A 16,416-nucleotide genomic window follows, 5' to 3' on the forward strand; every position below is an offset into this window, starting at 1 on the left:
ATAGCCAAATTACAGTTTTCAGTTACCCAGATAGTCCGTAACTGCTCACCAAATCAGTAACCAATCATCACTACTTAGGAGGCGACTGGTTTTCCCGCTACCACCCGCAAATGCAGTTTTTATGGTTGGTAGCGGTTGTCAGCGGTTTGCAACGATCACTCAAATCGCTCTTAACCGCTTCAAACCGCTCTGAATCTCATAAATTCAAAAGCTGGCTCCAGCTAGCGTTTGCGGTTGTGGGCGGTTGCGGGAGGGTAAAAATTTTTTATTTTTTTAAAAACAATATATATACAAAAGTAAAAATATTTAATAAAAAATTTAAAATTAAAATTATGAAAATACTAAAATATATCTATTATATTTTAATTAATATTATAAAAATTTATAATAAAAACAATTTCAATAAATTTTCAAAAATTAAAATTATAACTTTCTAAATATAAATTTTATATTTATTATAATTTTATGATTTTTGATATTTTTATAATTATATTAAATGTAAATATTGTTAATTTATTATTTGACTGTTACCGCATTTGGTAGTTAACCAGTCATAAGTCATCCGCAAAAACGCACCAATTTTTAACCGCAGTACCAGTCGTACAAATCTCTTAAAACCGCTAGAAACCGCAACCACCCGCATCCACAAACTTCCGCAACCGCAACCGCTGCGTTTGAACCAGTCAGGCCCTTAGTCGCAATTTTACGATTATATAGGAACTGCGTATGTACGACTGACAATTGACAAACGACAACTTCTCCCCAACCACATACCAACTTACAAGTAGTCGTAGACCAGACGCTTGGTACGTAGCGGGTTAGGCACAATTTTTTGCAACTGAACTTCGACAAGATACCCACTGCACTCTGTACTTCCAAGTCAGCCGTAAATCAGCCATTAAGTTGTGACTGATGTACGATTGTTTATATTTGCAACACGACGCTTTGTGACTAAGTGCCTCAGTCACAAATCAGTCGCAAACCGTAAATAAACGACTGATTCCCCCAACTGATTGAATTGACTATTTTCTTGTAGTGATTAAATAGCTTGTGAAAGTAACTAATATGAGCAAGTCTTGAAAATATCAATAATCTTCAATCAGTGTCCTTTGGCTTATTGGAGGGACCAAATTGGTTTATATTTGCTCCGCTTTTAACACTTCGCATGTACAACCATTTTCTATTTATCCACAAGCTCGATATGTTTTGATTACATGATCTTGAAAACGTTGACCCATGATTGTAGTATATGTTGTCTTCAACAACTTGTACATGGAATTGAGCTTGATAGCTGATTGTCTCTTTCAATGAGTTTGTTTGGGCCTGGTTCAAGCAACCCAACAATAGTATTACAATAAATTATTTAGCATTTTCAAAATATTTTGAGTCATCTATTTTTGAAATTAACATTTGAAGTAGGTAAGTATTTGGAAGGTGCTACAAATAAAAGAGTTAAGTGAATGATAGGTTCAGTGTTGACTACATAGAGATAGAGGAGATAAACACAGTGTACACTAAATCAGGCAATCATTGTTGTTTTTCTTTTTTGAAAATTAGTACTGATAGTTCAGATATGATTTCCGTCAAAGACTAAAGTTGATCATGCATGGTCAAATAAAGGAAAAACCATATCTTAAGTCTTATTAGAACATCTGGAGTCGAACTATTTGTCAGTATCATTTCACTGAGAGATAGTTGGACACAGGGGCGAAGCCAGTAAAGCAGCTGTGTGTGCACATGCACCCATAGTTTTATGACTATTAAGGAGTTTTGTATAAAACTTTGCAAGTTCCAGCTAGTAAAAATGGTTAATGTTTACTTATGCACCCCTAAGTATCCAGGGTTCGACACCAACTTTGCTATTTATTTTGCCCTTTATGAATTTTGCACCCACTAAAAATAATTCCTAGCTTCGCCCCTGGTTGGACATGTATGTATATATCATGAAGTCATGGTGAAAATAGACAATTGAAAATATCCAATCTGAAAACTTCTAGTAATTAATCTGATTCCGCGTCAGATTCTTATCCACGCTAGAAAATTGACAGTTTTATGTTTGGTAATTTTATCATTTATAAGATACGCCAAATCTTTTGTAACGTTTAAACATATGACTTATGCCTATGCAAAATAAATAAAGACCAACGCGAAAGAAATGGTCTCCGTGTCACTATCATATATTGATTGAAAACGATGAAGATAAATCGACACATATTAGATTACATTTCATATTTGACATGAAAAAAGTATGATAAAACTCGTTTTGGGGTCATTTTCGCGGAAATGGCTACTCAGAATCACCAATTTATATCATAAGAGGGTTCGGATTATCTATAATATTTCAAGGACCGGGTGGATTAGGTGCACGTGATTATTATTAGAAAATTATAACGCTCGCTTCACGCTACTGCATACACATTTTTTTTATTGTCAACCCATTATGAAAATGAGTATACAAAATCATACATCTCACATCAAAGATAAAATATAACTCGCCAGTTAAAAAATTCCAACCCGGGTGTGCATGCCACGTCGATAATGCGTGTCACGAGTATAAGATGTTAAAATGAGTTATCTCGTTTTTCATGATCCCAATCATTATTATATAATTTAATATTTAAATTTGATTTCAGACTATTTGGAGCACGAATTAAATAAGGAAACTCTCGATCTATTAACTATTTAGTTAACTATATTTTAACCAATAAAAATAATTTTCAGAGTATAAAAATCTTTATATATAAAAATTAATAAATTTTATTTTGATAAACAAAATGGACATGTAATTTAAAACAAACATTATTTTTTCCAAAACGTCGTCTCCTAATAAACGGAAAGAGTATTATAATAACCATGTAGGACATGTAAATGAATGATTAGGATTATAACATCATATATGTAATACGCAAAACGTCGTCACAAATTAGTCAGTTTGTTTAAAAATAAAATTATGCATTAACTCAACTTTTAAACAGGCGACAGAACAGAAACGCAAGGCTGGCTAACTGAAACAACAGCTTATTGGTTACAGAAGATTTGGCAAAACATTATAATAACAAACAGATTTGAGCAACAAAAAGAGAAGGTAATGGGTAAAAAGACTGGGAAGCGCGTTTTTCCCTCCGGTGAACACCGATAGCTGGCATTCCGGTTTTCGAGACTTCAAGGCTGGTATGTACAACGCCACCACAGATCCGTCACTAGTCAGCGCTAAAGTTAAACCATCTGTAGATGCATCCTACGACCATAAATTATTTGTCTTAATGAAGAAACGGCTCCAAAACCCTAGCCGCCTCATTTAAATTATATCACTCAAATTATCCTAAATAGTGAATTTACTCTCTCAAATAAGATGTTCAATTGCAGTACTTAAGGATCAAATCCACAAGGAGCTAGAAAACATAATAAATCTAATTGAATTTGTTATGTAAGGTGGTTTAATGATTTAAATGTAAAATTGCAGTTTGTTGAGCAAATAATTGTTCGATTGATTGGTTGAGGTTTTGGTGCTTAAAAATAAAATAGCTAGAATTAGGATTTTTATTCAGAAAAATTGGAATTATAATCTTATAGATGTCTAATAAGTTGCATGCATGATAATATAAAGCTCACTTATAAACGAACCACTAGGCTTTCGCTTTCTATGGATGGATGGCTCGCTCTGTCGATTGGATGGCTGAAACGTGTTCTTTCCCAAGCAGCTTTTGCTCGTTTCTGATCTATTTAATCGCTTCTTTGCATGTTGAGAAGTTCCACATATGTGAAAGCCTCATGAAGTTCATCAGCTCCTTGATCACGGTATGTTGTATCTACTGCGTAGATCTCGTGATAGTGATCATCTGCCCAACTGCCAATTGAGTAATCTCCGTCTCGGGCATAGTCGACGTTAGTGTCGATCGATGGATAGTAGGCGATTTCGGTCGATGCTCGAAGGCGGCTTGGTTGATGAAGCTGAATGTTGATTGATGTTGAAACGTTTGTGTCGATCGATGGCGACTTCTTTTTCCAAGAGGAATGATGAAGAAGTCTATCTTCCTCGTCAAGAATCGCTCTTTCTCTATAGCTCGTTTTTCCTCATAATCTTCACCATACTCCTCCATATGTATGGTGTGTGCTGCCATAGTGGGATTGTAGTAATCGTTTTCTCATTCTCCTTAACTACTGTCGACCGATTCTTTCCTTGCTGCGTCGGTCGATTTTTGATGGGCATTGTCGATCGATGTTGCAGTGTGAGTTTCGATCGACGCCGAGTATTCTGTTTCGTACTCGGCTCCATAGTGGCATGCTGCAATGATTCCATGATCATTGATTCTTGTTGTAGTGGACATGAGGATCTATGAGTGTTAGGCACAACTGGTTGGTTTGCAAGTTGCACACTGCTCCTACTATTGACAAGAAGGCTCTCCCAAGTAATTGAAAAGAATTATAGTTTAACTTAATGTCCAAGATGTCCTGGCGGTCTTTGGTGGGTTTTCTGAAGGTTTGGGTTTGGGCATGAGTGCATTAAGATGTTCAACATCTATATTTAGCATCTGCACTCGATATGTAAGAGGTGCTCATCGATCGATCGGTGCTGGAGGTTGTCGATCGATGGAGGTCTCTTGATTTCTATCAATGACGGGGTCAGAATATCGATCGATTTTTATGTAGACAGGGGCTAGGCAAATGTGGGAGTTTTGCTGCGAACTCCTCTTGATTCATGATCCTTATGTCATTACAAGATGTGGTTGACTCCGTAGGTGTTATCGATCGATGTTCGGGTGAGGATGTCGATCGGTTTTGAATGACTTCTGTTGACCGATGTTCAAGGCTCGGGGTAGATCAACACCAATGCGATCCGCCGAAACTCATCAGACTCTCTACTTTGAAATCTCCTTCTTCCAGCTTCTCTTCCTTCACCACTTGCCAGAAATCATCCTCAATGATGGCATTCACGTGGTGCTTCATCACATCATCTTCTACCTCTCTTGTCAAGGATCCCTGCCTCTTAAGAGCTTCTCATATTTGAACAACCTGCATCTCCAGCTTCTTCACATGAGTGCTCAAAGTCTCAAACTTTGTGTTCAGGTTGGTGTAGATAGAATCAATCTTCCCATTGAAGTCCACTGTCATGCGCTGCTGTCCCTCAAGAACCCTATCAAGCATCTCTTCAATCTTTCTCTCTTGAGTAGGCGGTGGTGGCTTCTGGTAGTAGGAGTTTCCATAACCTTTGTTGTTATTGTAGTTGTTGTTGTAGGGTTTTTGGTGTTGCGAACTCTGGTTGAAATTACCTCTATTTCTATAGGAGTTTATGTTTCCACTTTGGTTTTCAGAACCTTGGAATCCAGTTCCACTGATGAAGTTCACATCTTCTTCCTCTGCTCTACCTTCTGTGTCTACAGCCTCTGCATCTTCAAACAAACCGACATGCTTCGTGAGAAGCTTGTGAACATTGTCCAGCTTTGCTTTTACTTCATCCATCTGACCATTCCTAAGGATGGTGGCAGATATCTTCCTCTCAAAATCAGTGTTCTTGGTGTTGATGTTAGATGCTAGGTTTTCAATGACCTTCACTGCCTCTTCTGGATTCCTGGTGTTGAAGTTCCCATTGCTGGAAGCATCAAGAGCCATCTGGTATTGCACCGCGATGCCTCTGTAGAAAGTACTGAGTATCTGTACTTCATTGAATCCGTGGTGTGGACAGTCTCTCTGGTAAGACTTGAATCTGATCCAAGAGCCTCGGAATGATTCTGCAGGCTCCTGAGTGAATGTAGCAATCTTGCTCCTCAAGTCTTCAGCACGCGCCTCATCAAAAAAATTGCATAAGAAGGCATTCTTGATTTCGCTCCAGGATTTAAGAGATCCTGGTTGTAACTGCTTGAGGCAATGCAGAGCTTCTCCAGCAAGTGAATATCTGAAAAGCTTGCATAATAGGTAGTCTTCAGAGACCCCCTTGACTCTAATAGCAGAAATCAGATCCTCGAACCTCTACAGATGGTCTATAGGATGCTCGTGGAATAGTCCATGGTAGGGCAACTGTCCCACAAGTGTGTAGTACTGCGCTTTCAGCTCAAAATCCCTCTCAATGGTAGGAGGAAGGATGGCTGATCTGTTGGTGTAGTAGCGATCTGGACGGTTGTAGTCTGCCAACATCCTGGGTTGCGCAGCCTCATCTACAGGTAAGGTAGTACATGTAGTAGTAGCATCAGGCTCAGGGATTGCAGCCCCCTGAGTATATATTCTCTGACCTGCTGCATTACGCAGATGACCTTCCTGGTCATGCAGGTCTCCATTGTTGTCCCGAACAAGTATCAAAGGTGCAATCATTTCTCGTAGTTCAGTATCGATTGATGTCTGAGATGGAATGTCAATCGATGTCGGGTGAAAGGTATCGGTCGACGGAAGGTTTGTGTTGTCAATCGATAGGGGTAAGCGAGAATCTGTCGACGGGACTGGTGTCTGGGTCGATGGTGGTTTAGTAGAATCGAGCGACACAAAAGTGTTGTTGTCAGTCGATAAGGAGCGAGCTTCCTTATGGATCGTGTGTTCCAAACTTGCAGGATCTGGTTAGAATAGCAGTTGGGGTTCTTTGTTGTTTCTGGTACTACTGGGTTTGTATCCAAAAATCCAAGAAAAACAATTTATGTCAGAATACTTAACAAAAATTAGAAAACAGGCGATCAAAGCTCCCCGACAACTGTGATGCCTCTGTAGAAAGTACTGAGCAGTTGTACTTCATTGAATCCATTGTGTGGACAGTCTCTCTGATAAGACTTGAATCTGATCCAGGAGCTTCTGAATGATTCTGCAGGCTCCTGAGTGAATGTAGCAATCTTTCTCCTCAAGTCTTCAGCACGCGCTTCATAAAAGAAGTTGCATAAGAATGCATTCTTGATGTCGCTCCAAGATGTGAGAGATCCTAGTTGTAACTGCTTAAGCCAATGTGAAGCATCTACAACAACTGAGTATTTGAAGAGCTTGCATAGGAAGTAGTCTTCAGAGACTCCCTCGACTTTAATAGCAGATATGAGATCCTCGAACCTCTCCAGATGGTCCATAGAATGGTTATGAGATAGCCCATAGTAGGGTGTCTGTCCCACGAGTGTGTAGTATTGCGCCTTCAACTTGAAATCCTTCTGAATAGTTAGAGGACGAATGGCTGATCTGTTGGTGTAGAACTGATATGGACGGTTGTAGTCAGCCAATCTTCTGGGTCGAGCAGCCTCATCTACAGGTAAAGTAGTGCATGTAGCATCAGTATCGGACTCAGGGATTGCAGCCACCTGAGCAATAATCCTCTGGCCTGCTGCATTACGTAGATGACTCTCATGTTCATTTAGGTCTCCCCTCTCATCACGTATAAGAATTAAGGTTGCAACCATGTCTCGCGCTCAGTATCGATCGATGTTCGGACTGAAGTATCAATCGATATCGGATGGAAGATGTCCGTCGACGGAAGATGAGTGTCTTTGGTCGACGGTGGTGAGCGAGTGTCGGTCGATAGGACTAGTGCATGGGTCGACGGTGATTGACGAAAATCGAGCGACGAACAAGTGTTGTTGTCGATCGATGCGGAGTGCGCTTCTTTGCGGATTGAACGCTCCAAGCTTGCAGGATCTAGTGAGAATAGCAGTTGACTTTCCTTGTTGCTTCTGGTACTGCTGGGCATGTACCTGAAAATCCAAGAAAAAAAATTTATGTCAGAAACTTAAAAAAATTAAGTTTAATAGGCGATCAAAGCTCCCCGACAATGGCGCCAAATTTGATATCACTCAAATTACCCTAAGTAGTGAATTTACTCTCTCAAATAAGAGGTTCAATTGTAGTACTTAGGGATCAAATCCGCAAGGAGATAGAAAACCTAATAAATCTAATTAGATTTGTTAAGTAAGGTGGTTTAATGATTTAAATGTAAAATTGTAGTTTGTTGAGCATGTAATTGCTCGATTGATTGGTAGAGGTTTTGGTGCTTAAAAAGGAAATAGCTATACTTAGGGTTTTTATTCAGGAAACTTGAAAATATAATCCTACAAATGCCAAATGAGTTGCATGCATGATAATATAGAGCTCAACACTTATAAACGAACCACTAGGCTTTCGCTTTCTAGGTTTGTCTATTGACCAGTGTTGATCGATGATTCTATATGAATATCGATCGATACACTATTCGCAACGTCAATCGATTATTCTATTTGAATATCGATCGATGCTATTGGTCAAGCGTTAATGCGCGGGTTGAATGTGCTCACTAAGCTCACTAGATCAGCTCTCGCCTTACTCTAGCAAGAATCTTAGCTCTATGGTTTCAGGAAGAGATTAAAGCTATCGCTTATATCTAACAATCCTATGGCAAGTTCTAGGAAGCTAATCTAGAATCTTGCATTAATGACAATCCTAATGATTATTATCATAACTCAGCAATTTATAGTTGGAGCTGATCCCTCATAACCTTTTTAAACCATAAAATCTAACAATGGAACTACTAAGACATGGCCAAGCAATTCAAGCAGCAATAAGGTAAGAAAACTTCATTAGAATAGTAAATAGATATCAATGGAGTTCAAATCACAAATATAACTTGGATCTTCTCTCCAATCTATCAAAATCTTAGAAAACCTTTGCTGAAAATAGTAAAACACGAAAACACAAGAAAAGCACACTTTGCCTCTAACATGGTGGCAAAGCTTATATAATTAGATTAAAACTCGTCAAGGGTAATCTTGTAAATTGGTGAAGACTTGGGCTTCAAGTCGGTTGTGACTACGGTCTTTCTACGCGCTTCGCTGTCGATCGATGTTAACATCGATCAATATTTCTCCCTCAGTATCGACCGATGGTCGAGCTCGATGGTCATCTCGGGTGCTTGCTTCATATATCTCCAAAATGCTCCAAAACCATCACTTATCTCCAAATCACTCCTGATCTTATAAATATAATAAATAGACTCTATAATATAATAATTAGTTATAAAAACACCTATAAACCATGGGTGAAAGTTGGTCAAATCCATGGCTTATCACCGCCGCCTTTTTATGACTCGTTGTCTCAGAAATTCTGACAAGCCGCGTACACCCCCCCCCCCCTTCTCAATGCATAGAAAGAAGATCTAGGCCGGAGGAGATGAAATCATCGCCAACGGCCATCCCACCTCAGAGTCATTAAAATCCTTTCAAACAAACGCAAAAACAAACTTCTCTCATGGTGACTAACTAGAGGTTTTCAATGGCCGCTCCTTTGTCCTTTAAAAAAGATTTCTATTGTACTTCCAATGAGTCACCAGAATTTGAATTTTTCTTAGTAGTCTTCCATGTAAAAACTGAACCAATTCGCAATGAGGATGAAGAAGTACCTCTAGGTAACGTCGGTCATGGGTTGGATCGTCAAAGTTGAGCGGATTCGAAAGGGGAAAAATGAATTGAAAACAATTAGGCAGGTGTAGTTCAATTGCCACTAAAAGGCTTTTAATCAATTAGTTGGCTTGTTGATAAAAATCAAAAAAATTAGGGGTGTGTTTTAGAGTATCAGTTCGGTTCGGGTTTATATGGGTTTCGAGTTTTTGGATTTACAAATTTCAGCTTCATTCGATATTTATAAATTTCGGTTCGAGTTGGTTTAGATCTTTGTGGGTTTGGTTTGGGTTCAGATAATATGTTTAACTTAATTTTAAAATTCTAAATTTCATATATACTTTAAATTTTGTCAAAATCTAAAAATAAAAATAAAATATTATTACAGAAAATTTTGAATAACGTATGCCCAAATACCTAAATTTAATGGTTTGGCTTTGTAGTTAAAAAAATTAGCGTCACTTGAATATTTAGATAGATAATTAATAGACACTTCAAGTATTTTGGTATTTTTAGTATTGTTTAACTATTTTTTATTTTGATTGTTTATATATATTTACGAGTATTATGACAAACTTCAAAATACTTTATATATTATATATATTAAATCTAAAAATTTGGTACTACTTCTCGGATTAGATGGGTTCGATTTTTCTGATCGGTCTTTTTTTTCTTTGCCCGGCTCTAAAAAAAACGGGCTGATAACATAGTAGGGATAGGACCAACGGCAAGCATGATATTATATATGCTCAGATGGTGGGTTCAAACATCCACAGCATTATATTATTTTAAGTTTGTTAATTATTTCATTGGATATAGACTATATAATGCATTATTATATGTATATTTTATATACAATATAAACTAAACTATATTATATCCACTTACTATGCGTAGGGCAACAACCCAACATACGTGGTCCTTGCCACAAGAAAAGAAAAACGTGGTTTTTCATAGAACTGTCAATGTTTTATAAATATTTGTAAACGTCAAGGGTTTCAAAATCCTTAGAAAAAGGTTAGGTCTTTTACCCACACGATAGGTGTAAACTTTTTTTTATTTGACAACAACTGCTAAACTAAATAACTACGCCAACCGGTTCAGAGAGCCAAGCCGGTGGTGTGAAATCCACATAAAGCATAGCTGTAGAAAAAATTTTCGCACCACATGCAAGTCTGTCTACCAAAGTGTTTTGTGCTCTTGGAATATGTCTGATCCGAAAATTAGGGAAAAACACTTACTGTGTCTTTGAACGGTCTGTAGGTGTTAACCAAATGTCTAGTTAATAACAATTATTCTGAGATTATTGACTGGATTTAACAAACTGATGTTACAAAAACACAGTAGGTTGAGAAAAAAAAAGGAGATAGAAGGATAAAAGATTTTTTAAACAATAAATTCATTACTAATTCAAAAATGGGAATACGATGAGTTACAAAATTTTGTTTTATCAGAGAAACAATACCGATTATTAAAGACAAAATATTCTATATTGGTAGTTGGAAAGGATCTTTATTAATACATAAAATAGATTGTCCAATCCATTTATCAGCTATTAGTTTTAGGTTGGAAACTCATATACTTTTTAACATAGTATCAGAGCCCGATAAATACAATACAACATGATCCATATCGATCTAGCCCAAGTTAGCCCATCGATCAATCCTCGAACATTCCGAGATTGACGCTCAAAGAACCATCATTTAGAGGAGATATATTAGAGAAAAAGTCTCCCACATCGATAGTTGAAAATCCATCTAGCTTAACAAAAATAGATTACATGTATCCAAATATATTCATATAATCCATGTAATCTTTTTAAAATTACATGGATTATATGAATTACAAAAAGACCTCCGAATATATGTTATGCTGATAATATCATCAACATAATATTTATAAGTAAAAAGTATTTCTAAATGAAATTTGACAACTTTTGATGATGTTTTGACATGTTTTCATATGTTAATGGTTGTTTAACATTTCACTTGAATGTTTGCTCTATGTACTATTTTTTAGTTGTGTTTTATGATCCTTTTTTCATAGATTTATCTGATTATGGTTTCTCTTTCTAAAGCTCCACAAATTTTACATTTCCAATTGATTTATGGTTTACAAATAGGACTTTTAAACACTTATTACTCTAGATTCAACCAACTAACAATTCCTTTTGTTAAATATGAACCACGACTAATTTTAGGACGAAATCTAAACACAGACGGTCATGTTTAATGTCTGTTTTGTATACCTCATAAAGTAGATATATGGTCAAGAGTTGGCGACTTAAGTTGGAAAAATAGGTAGTGTTTTGAACACTTAAAACATGTGTTAATTTTTTTATCTATACTATTAAAATATACTATTAAAACAGAAGCACTAAAAAATCCTACTTACAAAAAAATCATAGTTGGACCATTACATTATATAACTTCCTATTATTTCTCATAAAATTAACTTAGTCAATAATATATACCCTAATATATTATATTATTTCAATATTTATAATATAAGATATCTAAAAGATATTTAATGGTTTTTATTTAAATGTGAAGATATATTTCTTTCTGATATTTAGTTTTAATAAAATTTGTAATTAATGTTAAATATTATTATAAATGAATATTAATTAGAATCTTCGGAGGATTCGTTTCTTTTTGGAGACTGTTATAGGAGGAACTCAAGAGGAATCATCAGAAACTTTGAGGTACAGATTGGTAATGCCTAATTTTAGTGGACTTCCATGTCTTAGATATCAAGCTTCACTGGAATTCTTCTCTACTACTTGGGAGATATTTCATGGCTACTATAGGAGCAGTTTGTAAGATGCAGACAAACCAGTTGTTCCTGACACTCATAGACCTGAATGTCTACTATGATCCAGTGAGAATTGTCAAGTCACAAACGTCCTACATCAAGATCGGAGATGATCCAGGATTCAAAAAGTATGTTACTCCGATTCTGGAGCTGAACGCGAATCAGATGGTGAGATATCGATCGACACTCAACATGAGCCGTCTATCGACCGTCGTTTTGAATCCACGATCGACATAGCCTTAGAGGCACCGGTCGACAATAATCCTGCGAATGAGATAGATGATTTTTCAGAAGGATCGATCGACAATTGGAAGAATGATTACTACCAACCGAGCTTTGCGATTCACATTGCTATCCCTTCAAGGAGGAAGATTTGTGTCATACAGCCAGATGAGTATGGAGTACACAGAGATGAATAAGGCAATGCACAAGCACTTGATGAAAGAATCATCAATGTTTCTAAGAAGGATATAAAAGCAATATTAGAGATGGCTGATAAATCAGGAGGGAAGTATCTGCGTGTACCACAGTATGAGGAATGTTTTTAGCTACCTGGTGATTATGTCTCACAACCCTACTGGCCTGCTCATTCATACAGAAAAGACTACATAGAAGAACTCCTCAATGACATCGTGGCATCGAGAAGTCTTATAGACAAATAGATGATGTATATTTCCCTCTTGTCAACCTTGTTGCAGCATTGGAAGGACAGATGGAGGCATTGAAGTTGAAAGTAAATTCTTCTCATAAGACTATTCAGAGGCAGCAAGATCACAGAACCCGACGTGAAGAAGCAATCAAAAGCTTTGTTGTTACCTGGCTTGAGATGAACAAAGAAGATGTAAACACTTTTTTTCCAAAAAGTAGTCACCTACCTCCATACTAGCCAAACGACCTCCAAATAGCAAGCTAAATGACTATAAAAAATGCTTAATGGGAGGTAACCTATTGGTAAGTTTTATTTAAGTTTTAATTGTCAATTTTACTTAATTTTTGTCATTGCCTTGTTTCAGAAAAAAGAAAAAAAAGAAAAAAATCTGAGGAAACGATTTCTCTAAGAATTGGCCGATGAGACCAGTCGATATTAATCGACAGTACACCACCGCCAACGATCGATTGCCACTTAATTTTGTTGATCGACACTGACTTCCGCGAGCAGGTATATCATTTTCCTTGTTACATTGAGTATTTTTTATTTATGTTCTAACCAAACTTCGATTGAATAAACAATGGGATAGTGTTGTTTAAGTATGAAAGGGGTTTACTGATATTAAGTTTAGTTTTAGTCTTATAAAATAAATGTTTTCACTTATGTTTAACTAAGTCAAGAAGGGGATTATGATCATATACAATTTAATTGCTACCCTAACTACTCTCTAGCACCATCTAAATTTATTGACTGCGGGATGTATTAGATGGAAACACCACAGTGTATCATGTGTTGCTCACATCCACACTTACTGAGAATGTCTGGAAAAATCAAAGTTGACATCCAATCTTAATCTACTCTACACAATTCTTTTGGGGCTTGGTACACATTGGACCGGAGTCCTCCTGCGAGTCTGGAAGGTATTAGACTCAGTTTCCATGGTTCTCCTTCCACCTCTCTTTGGCATCCATATTTACAAAAGATTGAAATGATTTCTTGCGGTTTAGTGGGGTAGGACTGTTTCCTGCGACCCCATTATTCTACTATGATAGAATGATCACACATTGATTGGAAATGAGGAGTAGATACATTATCGATGACCCCACAATTCGCCTATAACTTTTCCTAGTAATACTATATATACTATCTAAAACTAAAAAAAAAATGGATTCAGAGAAGAGAGAAGAGAGAGGGAAAACAAGAAAGGTTACGTGTAGATCCATATAATTGCTTGAGTTGATTCCATGTGTCCCTCGATCGATGCTCCCAATATGTAGCCTACACATTTACTTTATGCAGAAATGAGGTAAATAGAGGGGTATGTCAGGCTCTATCAATGGAGTTGTGTGATGTATGGTAATGGTGACTGATATACCATAAATTTTATCCATTTTTAGCCATGGTATATGAGTGTTTTAAAGTATATTATACGGGGTTGGAGTATGTTTTTAGAGTGTTTTCAGGTTCAAGTACGTTTTGAAGAATTTTGGTGATTTTGGAGCCTTTTGAGGTGCAGAACTACACAGACGCGTCAAAAGTTTAGATATGGATGGAGACATTTCCACGGTTTGATTACATATTTTGACACATGATATATATTTGAGTTAGCTTTCCAATTCTACCAGTTTGAGGTCAATCAGCATCATGTAGAAGAAGTTATGTTTGTTTTACTGAAGGGTGGTACGTCTGCCTCGTGAGAGGAAGCTGTCGAAGAAATGAAGGAATGTCGATAAACGAAAAAGCCTTGGTATTGATCGACGGTAATCCCAGAAGATTGGCCGAGCCTATTTCATAATCGACTAAAGCCCAGAAGTCTTCAATTATTGCCATACCCCTGGACGACCTAAAATCATATTTATGTGTTTTCTAAGCCAATGTTGACGGCTAAGCTTTCTTTACTTAGTTTTGTCCATAGGTTTAGGGTTGGAGAAGAGAGGAACTCCTTCAAAGTCCTATTGGAACTCCTGTGGTTTTATTATTGATTTCTATTCATCTATTCATCTATGGTTTTATGTGATAATTATCATGCTTGAATAGATTCACCTGTTAGATTTAGGGTTTATTATGGTTATGAGGGATTAGCCTTAAATATAGAATTGCTAAGGTTATAGATATCCTTCAAGAATTGATTGCAATGCATGTGTTCCAGAGTAGCTAACTAGAACCTATACGGCGGTGGGTTCTACACCATAATAGATTCCCTTGAGCTAGGATTGCTAGAAACAAGAGACATCTGATTTAGTTAAGACTAGTGAACCTATAGATCAACTCTTTAAGGTCTGTCTAAGGAAACATCAATCGACGCTAATCTCATAGCATCGATCAACGTTTGATCCATATCAACAAGCGGAAGCTGAGATATTGGACTTAGTCAATACATAAGACTCGCATGCAGAAGCTGGATATCTTTACAGTATAATTCGAGTTCTAGGATTGATAACCTTAGCATCTATATCACTATAATCCTGATTACCTGAAAACCTAAGTCTAGAAACCATCTCTTCATATCTATTAGCTTAGCTTAATTGCGACTTGCTTGAGTCTATTGTGTGCCCACGCTCCATGTGGATTTGTTCCTTAAGTACTACAACTGAACCTCTTATTTAAGAGAGTAAAAGTCACTAATTAGAGTAATTTGAGTGATATCAGTGACTAAACTAGAGTGTAGTACACTGAATCATCCTAGGTTAGTAATGTTTCACTTGCACTTATCATATTTGCAAAAGTGAGAGTGGTGATTTTAAATATGGGAGTCTTTGCTATTTTCAAAAATCTCTTTCATTAGGACTACTCTTGTTTTGCTTGAGGGCAAACAAAATAATAAGTTTGGGGGAATTGATATATAAGTGTTTTAGAACCTATTTATTATGTTTTGGAGTCTTTTAGAGTATTTACAGGTTCATGAGTATTTTGGAGCAATGTTGTCATTTTGGAGCATTTTGGAGATAAGTTTCGTTCGGATTTTACTAATTATCGGGTCGGATTCGGTTATGTTCCTTCCGGATTCGGTTCGGATTGGATTGTAACCAATGTTTGAAACCGTCCAAATTATTTTTTTAAAACCTCCAAAATTAACAAAAAAAATCAAAATTTATAAATTATTCACAAATCTAATTAAAATTAGTTAAATTATCTAAATTAACTAAAAAATATTCAAAATAATAGATAAAACAAACTACAAAAATATTTTGAACACTCTAAAATATCTTAATCACCTAACATATATAAAAACATTAACATATTTAACTAATTTTAGATATTATCGGATCTTAGTTTGGATTTTGGTTAAATTTCAGTTATAACCAAACCCCAAAATACTAGGCTCATAAGTCATGTTCGAATATTTTTGTATAACAGTTCGGATCCGATTTTGGTTTTTTCGGTTTGTACTGAGGTAGGTACTTCGGGTTGGGGAAAAAACGCCCAGACCTTCTGTAGAGCGTTATGTTTCCGTGGAATCACTCACAACGGCTGCGTTTTAGAAGGTGGGTCTGACCTATAGTGTCGAGCATATGGACATTGGAAGTTGGAACACCTCGAATAGCCCTAAAAAGTTGGAAAGACAAAAATATTTAGAGGCTGTCAATTTCTCTATATAATAAAAACCTAATAGTATTTTTTAATGCC

The 16,416-nt window shown here is 36.5% G+C and overlaps 1 protein-coding gene across 1 annotated transcript; it reads right to left on the reverse strand.

Moving 5' to 3' along the window:
* Positions 1-513: 513 nt before the first annotated feature.
* On the reverse strand, positions 514-16,385 carry LOC117133973. The gene is made up of 2 exons (XM_033291262.1): positions 6,686-16,385; positions 514-5,630 (listed from the first exon to the last, which is right to left on the reverse strand). Exons 1-2 carry the CDS (start codon positions 7,359-7,361, stop codon positions 4,999-5,001), a joined length of 1,308 nt encoding a protein of 435 aa, XP_033147153.1. The 5' UTR covers positions 7,362-16,385; the 3' UTR covers positions 514-4,998.
* Positions 16,386-16,416: the final 31 nt, after the last annotated feature.

The sequence above is a fragment of the Brassica rapa genome, chromosome A05 (genome assembly GCF_000309985.2).
Source record: "Brassica rapa cultivar Chiifu-401-42 chromosome A05, CAAS_Brap_v3.01, whole genome shotgun sequence".
Taxonomy (NCBI): Eukaryota; Viridiplantae; Streptophyta; class Magnoliopsida; order Brassicales; family Brassicaceae; genus Brassica; species Brassica rapa.

Excerpts from the sequence above, each read along its gene's own strand:
- LOC117133973 (XM_033291262.1), bottom strand. The coding sequence starts at position 7,361 with ATGGTTGCAACCTTAATTCTTATACGTGATGAGAGGGGAGACCTAAAT. Across the intron at positions 5,631-6,685 it reads GCTCAGTACTTTCTACAGAG|GCATCGCGGTGCAATACCAG; the intron begins GCATCACAGTTG and ends CTTTCTACAGAG.